The sequence below is a fragment of the Salvelinus namaycush genome, chromosome 24 (assembly GCF_016432855.1).
Source record: "Salvelinus namaycush isolate Seneca chromosome 24, SaNama_1.0, whole genome shotgun sequence".
Lineage (NCBI taxonomy): Eukaryota > Metazoa > Chordata > Actinopteri > Salmoniformes > Salmonidae > Salvelinus > Salvelinus namaycush.
In genome coordinates this window covers 30,305,933-30,323,793 of record NC_052330.1, presented here as the reverse complement: position 1 = coordinate 30,323,793, position 17,861 = coordinate 30,305,933, and the positions used below count along the sequence as shown (strand labels likewise).

The window sequence follows — 17,861 nt, the reverse complement described above, 5'->3', positions numbered from 1 at the left end:
CCAGGCACTTGTCATCTCCCGTCTGGATTACTGCAACTCGCTGTTGGCTGGGCTCCCTGCCTGTGCCATTAAACCCCTACAACTCATCCAGAACGCCGCAGCCCGTCTGGTGTTCAACCTTCCCAAGTTCTCTCACGTCACCCCGCTCCTCCGCTCTCTCCACTGGCTTCCAGTTGAAGCTCGCATCCGCTACAAGACCATGGTGCTTGCCTACGGAGCTGTGAGGGGAACGGCACCTCAGTACCTTCAGGCTCTGATCAGGCCCTACACCCAAACAAGGGCACTGCGCTCATCCACCTCTGGCCTGCTCGCCTCCCTACCACTGAGGAAGTACAGTTCCCGCTCAGCCCAGTCAAAACTGTTCGCTGCTCTGGCACCCCAATGGTGGAACAAACTCCCTCACGACGCCAGGACAGCGGAGTCAATCACCACCTTCCGGAGACACCTGAAACCCCACCTCTTTAAGGAATACCTAGGATAGGATAAAGCAATCCTTCTGACCCCCCCCCCCCCCCCCCCCCCTTAAAAGATTTAGATGCACTATTGTAAAGTGGCTGTTCCACTGGATGTCATAAGGTGAATGCACCAATTTGTAAGTCGCTCTGGATAAGAGCGTCTGCTAAATGACTTAAATGTAAATGTAAATGTACCACTCCCAGAAACCTGCTCCTTTTACTCTCTGCTCTGAACGTACTAGATGACCAGACCTTATTTCCTTTGTTTAGTCTGTGTTTAGTTGGTCAGGACGTGAGCTGGGTGGGCATTCTATGTTTTGTGTTTCTATGTTGGGTTTGTTGTTTGGCCTAATATGGTTCTCAATCAGAGGCAGGTGTTTGTCATTGTCTCTGATTGGGAACCATATTAAGGTAGCCTGTTTGCACTGTTGGGTTGTGGGTGATTGTTTTCTGTCTTTGTGTTCTGCACCAGATAGGACTGTTTTCGGTTTTCACATTTATTGTTTTGTAGCTTGTAGTGTTCACGTTATTATTCTTTATTAACAAACCTCCAGACGAGCTTCTTCTGCACATCTATCACTCCAGTGTTTAATTGCTAAATTGTAATTATTTCTCCACTATGGCCTATTTATTGCCTTACCTCCCTTATCTTACCTCATTTGCACACACTGTATATAGACTTTTTCTATTGTGTTATTGACTGTATGTTTGTTTATTCCATGTGTAACTCTGTGTTGTTTGTGTCGCACTGCTTTGCTTTATCTTGGCCAGGTCGCAGTTGTAAATGAGAACTTGTTCTCAACTGGCCTACCTGGTTAAATAAAGGTGAAATAAAAAAAAAAGTAAAAAATCGTACCTCTTTTTTATTGACCGAGTCACTGGTGCTTCCTGCTTTAATTTTAGCTTGCAAGCAGGAATCAGGAGTATAGAATTATGGTCAGATTTGCCAAATGCAGGGCGAGGGAGAGCTTTGTACGCATCTCTGTGTGTGGAGAAAAGGTGGTCTATAGTTTTTTCCCCCTCTGCTTGCACATTTAACATGCTGGTGGAAATGTGGTAGAACTGATTTAAGTTTCCCTACATTAAAGTCCCCGGACACTAGGAGCGCCGCCTCTGGATGAGCGTTTTCCTGTTTTCTCATGGCGGTATACAGCTCATTGAGTGTGGTCTTAGGTCTGTGGTAGACAGCTACAAAAAATACAGATATGTATGGTCTATAGCTTATCAATAGATACTCTACCTCAGGCGAGCAAAACCTTGAGACTTCCTTCGATATCGTGCACCAGCTGTTGTTTGCAAATATACATAGACCGTCACCCCTTGTCTTACCAGAGGCTGCTGTTCTATCCTGCCGATACAGTGTAAAACCTACCAGCTGTATGTTGTTCATGTCTTACCAGCGGCTGCTGTTCTATCCTGCCGATACAGTGTAAAACCAGCCAGCTGTATGTTATTCATGTCGTCGTTCAGCCACGACTCGGTGAAACATAAGATATTACAGTTTTTAATGTTCCGTTGATAGTTTAATCTTGCTCGTAGGTCATTGATTTTATTTTCCAATGATTGCATATTTGCCAGTGGATCGGATGGCAGTGGGGTTTTACTCGCACGGCTACGAATTCTCAGAAGGCAGCCCGGCCTCCGCTCCCTTTTTCTCCGTCTTATCTTCACGCAATTGACGGGGATTTGGGCCTGTTCCCGGGAAAGCAGTATATCCTTCATGTCGGACTCGTCGGACTCGTTAAAGGAAAAAGCTTCTACCAGTTCGTGGTGAGTAATGTCCAGAAGTTATTTTCGGTCATAAGAGATGGTAGCAGCAACATTATGTACATAATATGTTAAAAATAAGTTACAAACAACACAAAAAAACTAACAAATGAACACAGTTGGTTAGGAGCACGAAAACGTCAGCCATCCTCTCCGGCACCATTCTACTAAGTAATCCAGATTACTTAGTACTGATACACACAATACATTTGCCAAATTTGTATTTTTGTAGAGATGGTGTACCGCAGGGATGAATACAAATGCCAATTCCCTTCCCCCTTGTAATCCTCTCTTGTACTGCATGGCTCTGAGGTCTAAACTCCAGTGAGTGGAGTCAAACTTCCTAGGGGATGATGTAATGTGCCATGAACCCCAACATCAGTTACCAAGCATAGACAAGTGGTGCATGTTCTGTTGGTATAAATATGAAACCTTTACTGAAAATCCAGAGGTCTCAGGGTCAGTTATAGGATGAAGAGTGTTACACAGCACAGTGAGGGGAGTAATAAAGTCATGGATAATACCATGTCTTCCTCCCGAATCCTCCACACTCATTTTAAGGCGAATGTAGGCAAGTGTGTAGGTTGCAGCCATAGCAACTGCAGATAAACGAGCGACATTAACACATCATGCATATGCAATGGCGTAGCCTCGACTGTAACAGTCGTTCGACGAACGACAGAACAATTAATAGTGATTAAGGGATCGTTGTTAATTACATGGTGTTGCTTTGCCATAAACATTTCCACACCAAAACAAAGCAGCTAATTTACTGTACAAGTAGCTCTAATTGGTGAAATCAAAGAAGGTTAATAGTTTAATAAGGCATGTTCTAGTCAATCCACATTAGTAGACAGTACATGCGAATTGAAAATATTTTCTAGCACTCTAAGACAGATGATCATATTCATACACTTTAACCATATATCTTACACATTCTTATTTCAAGGCATATTGGCATTGACATGAAATTAGCCATCAACGACCAATCAAATGAATGATGTTACACATATGTTGTAGCTGTCCAGTATAATGATCAGGCGTATGTACTGCATGTATAACATAAAATTCCATCACGCTGTGCTCCCAGTGGACAAGGGGAGCAGTGGTTCTTAGAGCAACAGCCTGGGGCACTAGTGGTCTCCCTCTCTACCTCTGCCAGTTACTCACCCCAACCAATCATGGGCCCTGTCTGGTTATTTCCCCTCAACAGTCCCTGGGCTGCTATCAGAGAGAGCAGAGTAGGATGAATGTTGAGTTTTCTGTTCCTGGAGGTAACCTCACACTCACTCACATATATGTATATTAAATGCAGCCATCGTTGGACATAAACCTGATTTACAAACGTCTCCTTTCCAGCATATAATCTGTATAGAGCTAAACAACATCTGGTCACGTGACTTCAGAGAAGCGGTGATACGGATCCTACAGGAAGCTGCATGTGTGACAGAGTGGAAATTCCACCCCAACCAGGGCGTGAACCCACAACCTTCCTCACCGTTCCACAACATACTCAAATCACTGTCAATACACTGACCCAGTAAAGACAAGGCATTTCTGAATCCGCAGCAACAATAATTCTGTCTCAGAAAGGCAGTACGGATGCTATGTGCTACACATTCCTGTACCTCTCAAGTACAGTGTTGCCTTGTTGATTAGTGAGGGAGGGATACAGCAAATAAAAACATTCATCAGGAAAATCTAATTCAATGTAACTAATTACATACAAGGTGAATACTGATGAACACTTCCTAAAGCATTGCAAAGCCTGGTTGGGTCAAAAGGCAATTGCAGACAGACTGCTGTTGTGACCTAAGTGGACATGTTGGTGTGACAAACTGCTTAACAAGAGAGCAAAGAGGCTAAACCTCCTCAGCAATGCCTGACTTCGCAAGCCAACAGGATAATTAGCTGGCTTGCTTATATCTTCACTTCAAAGCTCTATCAGCAAAACTATCATTCACACTAATCTGCTGTTTGTGCGTTTCTCCGTTCCCACAAGAGAGAGTTGAATAAAAATACAGTGATTGTGTGGAAACTAAATTAATCATGCTTAAAGACAGCAATAAAGCAAAGGTATTATTTTTTCTCCTAATGCGTTGTCTTTGATCAGCTGGGGCAGTGGTTAACAAGGCAGGCGTCGCTCATGAGAGCCCAGCGCTAGCTCGTTAGCTTTCCCCTGTCTCTTCTCTGAGTGGATGTTGTTACACCTGAATGAAGAGGAGCTTGGCTGCGCCACTGGCTTCGATTAGGCTAGAAAAGGTCTGCTGCCATTAGTTGGTATACATTTTATCAACACCCATAGACTGGTGAGTTAAACATTTATAGGAGACTAAGATGGACTATTGTCACGGTTCATGAATCCACTGCCTCCCTCTCTCTCTCTCTTTCTCTTTCTCTTTTTCTCTCTCTCTCTCTCTCTCTCTCTCTCTCTCTCTCCCGTGTTTGTGTGGGCGTGGTTCCCAATCTCGGCCTGATTGTCTGCGCCAGCTGGAATCACTTATCTTCCCTTTATATGTTCTGTAACCAGTGTTTCTTGTTGTCAGATCATTGTTACTTCCCTGAGGTTGTGTCGTGTGTCTGGGCTCTTTCTCTCGGCGCCCTTGTGTGGATTATCTTCTGGGCTCCTTCCTACCCATCCGGACACATTCCCCTGGATTTCTCAGCACGCTATCATCGGTATATGCGCCCTAGTCCCTGGGTCGGATTCCGTCTGAGTACAGTCTGTCTGTCCTGTTGCTGCTGTAAACTGTATTTCATTAAACCATCGTTGCTTGCATCTTGCATCCGCCTCTGTGTTGTCACAGAATGATCTGACCCCACCATGGATGCAGCGAGTTCAACGAGTCTGACCGAATTCATTTCCCGCAGTATCACGAGAATGGATCAACAAGAGGAGAACATCTCCAGCACAGGTCGGGCAGTACAAGCCCTTGTGACGCAGGTATCCCAGCTGACCCAACAATTACAACATCTGAGGGGTCTCGCTGCGCCACCTACACCGGCAGTTCAACCCCCCCCGCCAGAGCCGGATTCCCAGCTAGAGCCACGGCTACCGACACCAGAGGGTTATTCAGGTGATCCTGACTATTGCAGAGCTTTTCTTACGAGATGTTCCATGCATTTCTCGTTGCAGCCACGGACCTTCAACCGTGAACAGTCTAAGGTAGCATTCGTACTCACACTGCTATCAGGCAAAGCGGCTCTTTGGGGAACGGCGGTGTGGGCGAACCAGGACCCATGCTGCACCTCTTTCCAGACACTCTCCGAGGAGATGAGAAGGGTCTTCGATCGGGCCGTGGCGGGTAGGGAGGCGGCCAGACTACTCGCTGACCTTCGCCAAGGAGACCGTTCAGTATCGGAATACTCCATCCAATTCCGCACTCTGGCCGCAGAGTGTCAGTGGAACGAGGAGGCGCAGTGGGACATGTTCCTGCATGGGCTGGAGGACCGGATCCAGAAGGAGATCTATGTTCTGGACCTTCCCAGGAGTTTAAATGGACTAGTGGAACTAGCCTTGAGGGTCGACGCTCGTCTAAGTCGTATTGGCCGCCGAGCATGCCCTAACAGACCGTATCACGACACGGAGGGCTGGCATGCCAGCGGCGGGAACACGGCCAGTTCAGTCTCCGCTCACGAACCCATGCAGCTGGGGAGAGCTCGCCTCTCCCGGGAAGAGAGGGAGAGGCGGAGATCCCAAGGACTCTGTCTCTACTGTGGTAGAGCGGGCCACTTTATCCACTCCTGCCCGGTAAAAGATCAGGCCCGGTAGTAAGTATGAGGCTACTATCGGGTGGTGTCACCACAGAGAAGACCTCATCATCTACTCTCCTCCCGGTAAGACTAAGATGGGCCACCCACACGCACGACACCCAAGCCTTACTGGACTCAGGAGCAGAGGGTAATTTTATGGACTTCAAGCTCGCTCACAAACTCCAGATTCCTATCACCTCACTCACGCACAAGATATCCGTCAACGCTCTCAATGGTCAAGAACTCCCCAACATTTCTCACACCACTGAACCTATCACACTCATCACTTCTGGCAATCACACTGAGACACTATCATTTCTACTCATGGACTCACCCCTTGCACCATTAGTTCTCGGCCACCCTTGGCTCACCCAACACAACCCCAGAGTTGACTGGGGTCATAACTCTATATCCATGTGGAGTAACAAGTGTCTTGAGTCCTGTTTAGTGTCTGCTTGTTCATCTGTGTCTGATTCTGTGTTTCTAGAGGAGGCAGTGGATTTGTCTAACGTGCCCGTTGAATACCTCGACCTGAAGGAGGTGTTCAGCAAGTCCCGTGCTGCTTCTCTTCCTCCGCATCGTCCCTATGACTGTGCAATAGAATTATTGCCAGGTGAGTCTCCGCCTAAAGGCAAGTTATATTCACTCTCTGTTCCTGAGAGGGAGGTTATGGAGAGATACATCTCTGATTCTCTGGCCTCTGGATTCATTCGTCCTTCCTCTTCTCCAGCGGGGGCGGGGTTCTTCTTTGTGGGGAAGAAGGACGGATCTCTGCGTCCTTGCATTGATTACCGTGGGTTGAATAACATCACAGTGAAGAATACCTATCCCTTACCGTTGATGTCCTCAGCCTTTGAAAGGTTACAGGGAGCATCCGTGTTCACTAAGTTGGATTTACGTAATGCATATCATTTGGTTCGCATAAGGAGGGGGGATGAATGGAAGACCGCGTTTAACACCCCCAGAGGGCACTTCGAATATTTGGTCATGCCTTTTGGGCTATCCAACTCCCCAGCGGTTTTCCAGGCACTCGTCAATGACGTGCTGAGAGATATGATTGATCAGTTCATATATGTTTACCTGGATGACATACTGATTTTTTCTTCTTCTCTCCAGGAACACGTTCAGCACGTCAGACGAGTGCTTCAGAGGTTGTTGGAGAATGGACTTTTTGTCAAGGCGGAGAAATGCATTTTTCAAGCACAATCCGTTCCATTCCTAGGTTACATCGTCTCGACTGAAGGTATTCACATGGATCCTGACAAGGTTAAGGCTGTGGTGGATTGGCCAAGCCCAGATTCCCGTAAGGCCCTACAGAGGTTTCTGGGATTCGCCAATTCCTACCGGCGTTTCGTTCGCAACTTTAGCCAGATAGTCGCTTCTCTTACCGCCTTAACCTCCCCCAGAGTGACGTTCAGGTGGTCCGATACAGCCGAGGCTGCATTCGCCAAACTCAAGAGCCGCTTTGTTTCGGCCCCCATCCTCATAGCTCCCGATCCCTCGCGTCAGTTCGTGGTGGAGGTGGACGCTTCAGAGGTGGGGGTAGGTGCGGTACTTTCCCAACGTTCCTCTTCTGACGACAAGATGCACCCTTGCGCGTTCCTGTCCCATCGGTTATCACCTGCGGAACGCAACTACGACATTGGCAACAGAGAGTTGTTGGCAGTGAAGTTAGCACTGGAGGAGTGGCGCCATTGGTTAGAGGGTTCGGGGGTACCTTTTATAGTTTGGACCGATCACAAGAATTTGGAATATATCAGAACCGCCAAGCGACTCAACTCCAGGCAGGCGCGGTGGGCACTCTTTTTCGGACGTTTTGACTTCTCTCTCTCGTATCGCCCGGGTTCCAAGAATGTCAAACCCGATTCCCTTTCTCGCATTTTTGACCATTCCGAACGCCCATCCACTCCCGAGTGCATCCTACCCGGGACCCTAGTGGTCTCCACACTCACATGGGAGGTTGAATCGAGGGTCAAAACGGCCTTAGAAGGGGTAAAGCCTCCGCCCGGTTGCCCGCCTAATCGGTTGTTTGTGCCGGAGGGGTGTCGGTCCGATGTTATTCGGTGGGGGCATTGCTCCAACGTAGCGTGTCATCCAGGAGTCAGCCGCACTAGCTTTTTGGTTAAGCAACGCTTTTGGTGGCCACTGATGGCTCGTGACATTCACAGTTTTGTCTTGGCTTGCTCGGTTTGTGCCACTGGGAAGACTTCTAATCGACCTCCAGATGGGTTACTCCAACCGCTGTCGGTCCCTTCGAGACCCTGGTCCCACATCGCGCTAGATTTTGTTACCGCCCTCCCGCCCTCCCAGGGCAAGACGGTTGTTTTGACCGTGGTGGACCGGTTCTCGAAGGCGGCTCATTTTATTCCCTTGCCTAAATTACCATCTGCCAAGGAGACAGCGGTAACTGTCGTGGATCACGTCTTTCGCTTACATGGCCTGCCGATGGACGTAGTTTCTGACAGGGGGCCCCAATTTGTGTCCAAGTTTTGGCAAGAGTTTTGTAGGTTACTGGGAGCGAGTGTTAGTCTGTCTTCAGGGTTTCATCCCCAGAGCAACGGTCAAATGGAGAGGGCCAACCAAGATTTGGAGAGAGTGTTGCGATGTTTGGTTTCTAAGAATCCCTCTTCCTGGAGTCAACAACTCTCTATGGTTGAGTACGCTCACAATTCGTTGCCAGTGGCAGCCACGGGTCTCTCTCCGTTTGAGTGTAGATTAGGTTACCAGCCACCTATCTTTCCCAGTACGGAGTCCGAGGTCACTGTTCCCTCCGCTCACGCTTTCATCCAGAGGTGCCGTCACGCATGGAGCAGAGCCCGTGAGACTCTTCTCCGGGTGGGGGCGCGCACCAAGGCTAAGGCCGATCGCCGCCGGTCGAAGCCTCCGGTATATGTCGTTGGCCAAGGAGTGTGGCTTTCTACTAAGAACATTCCACTCCGATCCGTTTCGAACAAGCTTGCCCCCAAATTTATCGGCCCGTTCAAAGTCACCAGGATCATTAGTCCGGTGGCGGTCCGGCTCAAGCTTCCTCCGGCGTATAGGAGAATTCATCCTACCTTTCATGTGTCTAAAATAAAACCTGTGTTTCAGGCACGCATTAACCCGCCGGTCCCGGTTCCCCCGCCGCCACGACTTGTTGATGGGGAACCCACCTTTTCTGTCAATCGTATTTTGGACTCTAGAAGGAGGGGACGCGGTATCCAGTACCTGGTGGACTGGGAGGGTTACGGTCCGGAGGAGAGAAGTTGGGTACCTGCTAGGGACATTCTGGATCACTCCCTTATCGATGATTTCAATCGACAGGGTAATTCGCCTGGGAACGCCAAGAGGCGTTCCTAGGGGGGGGGGTATTGTCACGGTTCATGAATCCACTGCCTCCCTCTCTCTCTCTCTTTCTCTTTCTCTTTTTCTCTCTCTCTCTCTCTCTCTCTCTCTCTCCCGTGTTTGTGTGGGCGTGGTTCCCAATCTCGGCCTGATTGTCTGCGCCAGCTGGAATCACTTATCTTCCCTTTATATGTTCTGTAACCAGTGTTTCTTGTTGTCAGATCATTGTTACTTCCCTGAGGTTGTGTCGTGTGTCTGGGCTCTTTCTCTCGGCGCCCTTGTGTGGATTATCTTCTGGGCTCCTTCCTACCCATCCGGACACATTCCCCTGGATTTCTCAGCACGCTATCATCGGTATATGCGCCCTAGTCCCTGGGTCGGATTCCGTCTGAGTACAGTCTGTCTGTCCTGTTGCTGCTGTAAACTGTATTTCATTAAACCATCGTTGCTTGCATCTTGCATCCGCCTCTGTGTTGTCACAACTATCTTGAATGATATACACTAAAATGCTCAGAATAGTTTGACACACATTGAGATAACAGCTTTTCTTTTTGTTAGTCCCCACCATCTAATACATTGGGTTTGCTCCCTTAGACTGTTTAACAGTAGAGGAAGGGAGGGAGTTTCTGGTTGTGTGGGTATGTAATAATTCTCATAGTAAAAATGTAAACCATAACATTGCATTAATGAGATAAACGACAAAAAAGCCAATGCCACAGGCACCCCGGGTCTCTAATTAAGCAATAAGGCCTGAGTGGGTGTGGTATATGGCCAATATACCACGGCTAAGGACTGTTTATATGCGCAACGTGGAGTGCCTGGACACAGCCCTTAGCTGTGGTATATTGGCAATATACCACAAACCCCCGAGGTGCCTTATTGCTATTGTAAACTGGTTACCAACGTAATTAGAGCAGTACAAATAAATGTTTTGTCGTACCCGTGGTATACGGTCTGATATACCACGGCTGTCAACCAATTAGCATTCAGGGCTCGAACCACACAGTTTATAATGTGAAAGATTCAAAGTCCTGCCACCTGTGCCTGAGCTGTGCTAGACACACAAGATGACAGCCGGACAGAAGAAGCCATTCCATCAAATTTTATTGAGTGTGGCGAGCAGATCGCCCCAACCAGCGAGCACTCAAGGAGAAATATATATGTAAGACTTGACAGCTTATTCATTACAATTACCGGGTGCATGTACGGCGGCCAGATGTTGAAGCACGCCCACCGGACAGGGATGCAGACCATTACCCTAATCCGTCTCCATAACGCTGCATGGTGAGCAGGCAGGCAGGCAGGCAGGCAGACAGACGACACTCTTTATGCACATGGATGCTGGGGTGTTTAGGCCCTGGGGATATCATTTGTTACAATGACTGGTGCAAATCACCAGGGGACACCAGCTTGACCTTCAGATGTGTTACTGAGAATACTTCAAAAGCCATGTGGATGAATGGATAGGATAGAAACGTCTGCTCGGTACAGAAGATTGACAGATTCAGCCCAGTCTACCTCTCTACCAGGCTCCATACTATCCCATCACATTTGCTGTATCAATATCGGTGCAATACTGGTGTAGGCCTTCCACCTGTGATAATGTAAAAAATAATAAAAAAATACTGTATTGGTCAGATTCACTGATAAACAGCCATATGATAAACAAACTGTAGTTGAAGGTTTCACCTTAAATTCGAGATTTTTTGTCCTTTTTGAAAAAAGATGCAAACCAAATATACCCATCTAGCTAAATTCCGTTCCTTTGCTTGTAGCTTGCATCTCATCTGACTGGTGAGAAGCAGCAACCGAGTTGTTTGTTCCAGTTGTAGAACTGAGATTCAGCTGAAAAGATGTTAGCACTGTCATAAATGCTACAAAAAGGTAGCACATCGTTGGTTCTTAATGAACAGAAATTAGCACGTGAGAGCAATAAATTATACATTTAATTAAAATTGTTGCACCTACAAACTTAGTCAATCCGACATTTCTTAAATCCAATAGTCACTTTATGGATGCTGTAGTCTCATTTTAATCTGATGTCTCGAATTTGAGAAAGGTAGGTGCAGAAAATACTCTTAAAACTCAGTTGCTAACAACCATGTTAAATAATCTGGTATGTGGTTCTCTGTAACAGCCGGACGGCTCATGACGAGAGGCGGGAATGTATTGTGTACCTCCAATCAAGTTGATTTGCGAATTTTCATCTAGATTGGTGTCCTTTAGTTTAGATATGATGGTGGGGAGATTTTAATTTAATATTGAGCTTCAATCAATGCCTATATTGTGGGGGATATCACTCCCACAATAATACAGAAGGATGGGTGACTGAAGCAACAGTAAGGCCTGGAGTGAAAGTAATGCAATCAAACCCTCACCTTTGGCCTGAATGTATCACTTTATTACACAACAGGCTTCACCTCCATCATCTTGATGTGGTCTCGCCGTTTCTACAGCAGGAGCAGCAGACACTTATTGGATCTTGTTAGCATAATGACTTCCCTTGGAAGAAGCAGCTCAGCGTTTCTCAATCACTGTCCTACCTCTGAGTCCTCTGCTTCTACCAGGCTTAGGTCACTGAATATAGACCAACCTGTATCTTATCAGGATTAGGTCACTGAATATAGACTAACCTGTACATATCAGGATTAGGCGACTGACTATACACTGAGTATACCAAATATTAGGAACACCTTCCTTTTACCTGGATTCAGTCTATGTCATGGAAAGAGCAGGTGTTCTTAATGTTTTGTACACTCAATGTAGAGTAGACTAACCTGCATGTAGATACCTCTGGTCCTAAAGGTCTTTATGTATGCGTTAGACATCACATTTGCTGACATTGCAAGATTACAATTAGGGATGTAGTGGTAAAATAAATTAACGCCGGTATAAGCTATTCACAAAATAAAAAGCCCCGTACAGTAAACACAGGTTGCGCGTCTCTTTTATTTTGTGAATAGCGTATACTATCTCAGAAGATTGTTAGTGTCCAACAAAGAGCTATAATGAATAATAATATCTATATAAACTTTTATTGAAGTGTACTTTACACAAACCAATATGTCAAGGCAGTGTTAGACACTTTTGCAATTCAGCGTTATTGAGGTAGAAATCAAACTATTAAAAGATGAAAGCCGTAGCCTATACCTTGTGTCCGTAGGTTAACAGTCTGAAACCCCAAACGTGTCAAACTTTGAAATAGCATAATTTATTGCTGCTGTGTGTTATGTCAGGTGAGTGTATTTTACTTTAGATATCTCTCTCTCTCTCTCTCTGTTCGTGTGTGTGTGAAAAAGATCCATGGTGTTTGAAAAACAGCAGGAGTTGCCCACAAGATAGAGAAGGTTATCCAAGGAAGCTTCCATCCCTATTATCTACAGTCTCTTCCTCCAAGACATTGATTCCCTCAATTGGTCGCTCTAAATAGACAATAGCTCCCCCAGGGAACTCACAATGGGGAATCACAGATAAAGTATATTGGCCTCACACATAGGAGCTGGAATTGTTCCTCTGAGAATAGAAAAGGACAGGTTCAATCAAGGAGGTTTTACTGACTGGGCTGACGCGCGCACACACACACACACACACACACACACACACACACACACACACACACACACACACACACACACACACACACACACACACACACACACACACACACACACACACACACACACACACACACACACACACACACACACACACACACACACACACACACACACACCACAGAGCCATGGCTCTGAACACCACTCACCTGCAGATAGTGACAGGCCCGTAGTGAGGGCTTGAGGTCTGTGTGCATCATGGGTTTCTCCAGGTTAAGGGAGGACTTCCTGTAAGCTTCCTTGGCCTGGCTGACAGTCAGCGTAGACCAGGAACTTCTCTTCATAAACTTCCCCTCCGGAGCCGTGGCCATGCTCTCGCACGCCGAGCACTTGACGTCGTTGTTGCTCTTCGAGGTCTTGAGGGACATGTCCCCAAAGTGACTGTGATGCATGGAGTCCGGGTAGCAGTGGGCGGCATGGGCGTAGTCACCGTGGTGACGGCTCATGACGCTGGGCGTGCGGTAGGTGCTGTCGCTGTCCAGGTTGTCGTCAGAGCTCCAGAAGCCGCCCGCGCCCCCCGAGCGGTGCGCCTTGCGCTCTTTGCTCTTGCTCCGCTTGCTGCCGTGCTTGGAGCCTCCGTGGTGGCCGTGTTGGGAGCCTCCGTGGTGTCCCCCTCCTCCTCCTTCACCCTTGGTGCCGTTCATCTTGGACGATCCCTCCAGGGAATGGGACTTGGTGAAAAGCTTCTGGACAGAGTGGACCAGGTGGCGGATGCGTCCGGGGCTCTCGCTGCGCTGCTCCGTGGTGGTGGTGGTGGACGCTCTCTGGTACTGCAGCGTGTGGAAGCCGTCGTGATGCAGCGGCAGCTGCTTCTCAAACTGGTCCAGCAGGTTGGCCGGGATGCGGTTGCTCTTGCCGCTGCCCTGGTACTGCAAGACGGAAGCGGCAGTGGCAGCAGCAGCAGCATGGGAGGTGGCGGAGGCAGTGATGGCGGCGCAGTCGTCCCGCGTGGCTGAGTCATAGTACTGGGTGCTGTAGTGCATTCTGGGGAAGGTGCTGCTAGAAACGTGGTCGATGGGGCCAACGCCGACTGACGAGGGCGCCATCATGACGGGGGACATCATCATGCAGTCTGAGTGAATGGAGCTGCGCGGTGAGTAGCGGTGATGGTAGTCCATGGGGCAGATCTCAGTGGGGCTGAGCAGGTAGGAGGTGTGGCGTGAGTCGGAGGCGCCACCATGGTGGCCCATGCCATGGATGTCTTGGGGGTAGTCGAACTGGTCCAGCCCGTGGGGCGAGAGGATCTGGTGCTGGGAGCGACCGCCCGATAAGCCCTTCATGTTCCTAGCTGGGGGGACAGGGTGGCGTCTGCCTTCATCGAAGTGTCGAGACGGGGACCAAGGGGAATACTGCTGGTCTGACAGAAATACACAGAGAGAGAGAGTAATAAGAATAATGCTCAGACTTGTGTAAATGCATTCAGTCACCTTATGCAGGTACAGTAAGTGATCGCTCCAAATCTCAATTGTTTCTTTAGCTGCTTTCAAAAACGGCAGCAAGAGAGCTGGGGAAGTGTATCTTTAAAATCTCATGAAATCCAATAAAGATTTTGATTATTTACTTTGAAGATATATTACGTACAAATCTAGGATCTTAATTTGATCCTTTTCTGAGCAGCAGGAAATGTGAATAATTATGTGGATTATAATTCATGTTGGGGTTGATAAATATAATGAGGTTGATACATTTTTGGTTAGGGCAAATCAAGTATGACATTTAAGTGGAAATTACAAACTTTAGAAACCTTTTTAAACCTCTAATACACTACCAATTTGGATTTCCTGCTGTGCAGGGAAATTCTCTGCAACAACAGAGTGATCAAATATTGAAAATATTCACTTTATTGAAGCTGTATAGGAGCCTGCTGTGCCCCTCCCTCCTGTGCCAGGTCTATTTGAAACAGATAAGAGGCTGTTCCGTGTCTGCCACCATTGCAGTGCTTAATTTCAGCTGCACATCTCCATTTTGAACTGTTTTGTTCCGCAACCTATTTGGTCGGATCTGGTACCTCTCCTGGCATGAATTTTTTTTTTGCAATGTAAAAATTAAAATAAAAGCAAGTTGCCTTTTAGTTAACTCTCCTGCCCCCACAAAAAAACGTAATGTAAAAAAAGTTGATTTTCAGCCCGGGCCTAATATTCTAAAAGTTGATTTGGTTTGAGCTGGCCCAGGTTTATGGTTTGAGTCAGTGAAACTAGAAAGCATTTTTAGGACTATAATTTCCCACACCTAGGCCTAGGCTATTGATAGATTCGAGACAAGGTCATTTTTATTGATCTCAGATTCTCAGTTTTCAGTGAAAGTAGGCTGCCATTTCGATAATTTGTGCAGTATTAAAAAAGATTCTGCCAAAGTCTCCAGTCATGTAAAATGAAGTAGAATTGCATAAAATGTGTTTATAAAGGCCAACATTTTCCCAGACCATAGGCTACTAGAAATGTTCCCCATATGTGCAACTTCTATAAGTGCCTCTACTCTACGCCACCACGCAAATGCGATGATATGCATGCAATGCTTTACTATGAAGTTTATTATTATTATGTTTTATGTGTTTCGCTACATCAGAACTCCTCAGGTCATCACACTCTCGCGCTTACTTTTTGTTCCGGCTGCTCCCAATTTAAAAATGAAGCTCTGCCACCAGCGCAGCACCGTAACAACCGGTTGAGCCCAGCTGTTCAGTCTCTGCCACCAGCGTAGCACCGTAACAACCGGTTGAGCCCAGCTGTTCAGTCTCTGCCACCAGCGTAGCACCGTAACAACCGGTTGAGCCCAGCTGTTCAGTCTCTGCCACCAGCGTAGCACCGTAACAACCGGTTGAGCCCAGCTGTTCAGTCTCTGCCACCAGCGTAGCACCGTAAAGACCGGTTGACCCCGGCTGAGAAGCTGTCCTGTGTCTGCCACCAGTGCAGCGCCGTAAAAACCGTTTGAACCTGGTTGAGAGGATGTTCTGTCTCTGCCACCAGTGCAGCACATTGCCGTAAAGACCGGTTGAGCCCAGCTGAGAGGCTGTTTTGTCTCTGCCACCAGTGCAGTGCCGTAATGACCGGTTGAGCCCGGCTGTTCTGTCTCTCCCACCAGTGCAGCGCAGCTCCGTAATGACAGTTTGAGCCAAGCTGAGAGGCTGTTCTGTCTCTGCCACCAGTGCAGGGCTGTAAAGACCGGTTGTGCCCGGCTGAGAAGCTGTTCTGTCTCTGCCACCAGCGCAGCACCATAAAGACCGGTTGAGCCCGGCTGAGAGGTTGTTCTGACTCGGCCACCAGTGCAGCACAGCACCATAAAGACCGGTTGAGCCCGGCTGAGAGACTCAGGCTAATCATTCTCTGGGCTTTAGGGATCTGGAGAGGCCCACAGGAAGGTTCCCTCTCTTATTTATCTCCTCTCTCTCCTCTCTTCCATAAGCCTCCATAAACAAAACCATAGCACTCTACATCTGTTCCTGTTCCACTTCCATCACCTCTGAAACTATACCTAGAAGCTTAGGACTAATAGTATCTTCCATCACCTCTGAAACTATACCTAGAAGCTTAGGACTAATAGTATCTTCCATCACCTCTGAAACTATACCTAGAAGCTTAGGACTAATAGTATCTTCCATCACCTCTGGAACTATACCTAGGAGCTTGGGATTAACAGTATCTTCCATCACCTCTGGAACTTTACAGGCATCATCCGCACCGAGCTAAAGGCTAGAGCTGCCACTTTCAAGGAGCGAGACACTAATCCAGACGCTTATAAGAAATCCTGCTATGCCCTCAGATGAACCATCAAACAGGCAAAGCGTCAATACAGGACTATGATTGAATCCTACTACACCGGCTCTGACGCTCGTCAGACGTGGCATGGCTTGCAAACTATTATGGACTACAAAGGGAAACCCAATCGCGAGCCGCCTAGTGATGCGAGCCTACCAGACGAGCTAAATTCCTTTTATGCTCGCTTCAAGGCAAGCAACACTGAAGCATGGATAGGAGCACCAACTGTTCTGGACAACTGTGTGATCACGCTCTCTGTAGCCGATGTGAGCATGACCTTTAAACAGGTCAACATTCACAAGGCCGCAGGGCTAGATGGATTACCAGGACGTGCACTCAGGCAAATGTCTTCACTGATATGTTCAACCTCTCCCTGATTGAGTCTGTATTACCTACATTACCTTTCAAGCAGACCAGCATAGTCCCTGTGCTCAATAAAGCGAAGGCAAACTGCCTAAATGACTACCTCCCCGTAGCACTCACGTCGGTAGCCAAGAAGCGCTTTGAAAGGCTGGTCATGGCTCACATCAACACCATCATCTCATCGTTTATCACCATAGTGCCCACAAAGCTTATCACTAAGCTAAGGACCCTGCGACTAAATACCTCCCTCTGCAGCTGGATCCTGGACTTCCTGACGGGCCTCCCCCAAGTGGTTAGGGAAGGCAACAACACATCTGCCATGCTGATCCTCAACACGGGGGCCCCTCAAGGGTGCGTGCTTAGTCCCCCCCGTACTCCCTGTTCACCCATGACTGCGTGGCCAAGCACAACTCCAACACCAACACCATCATCACAAGTTTGCTGACAACACAACAGTGGTAGGCCTGATCACCAACAATGATGAGACAGCCTATAGGGAGGAGGTCAGAGACCTGGCAGTGTGGTGCCAGAACAACAACCTATCCCTCAACGTGAGCAAGACAAAAGGAGCGGATCGTGAACTACAGCAAAAGTAGGGCTGAACACACCCCAATTCACATCGACAGGGCTGTAGTGGAGAGGGTCGAGATTTTCAAGTTCCTTGGTGTCCACCAACAAACTATCATGGTCCAAACATACTAAGACAGTCGTGAAGAGGGCACGACAACACCTTTTCACCCTCAGGAGACTGAAAAGATTTGGCATGGGTCCCCAGATCCTCAAAATGTTCTACAGCTGCACCATCGAAAGCATCCTGACCGCCTGGTATG

The 17,861-nt window shown here is 47.8% G+C and overlaps 1 protein-coding gene across 1 annotated transcript in view; it reads right to left on the bottom strand.

The window, feature by feature from the left end:
- Window positions 1–17,861, bottom strand: part of LOC120019387 (disks large-associated protein 2-like) — a 211,279-nt gene that overhangs the window by 58,031 nt on the left and 135,387 nt on the right. The window contains exon 8 of the mRNA XM_038962675.1: window positions 13,063–14,270. Within this exon, the coding sequence (XP_038818603.1) occupies window positions 13,063–14,270 (1,208 nt within the window). The remainder of the gene's footprint in view (window positions 1–13,062; window positions 14,271–17,861) is intronic.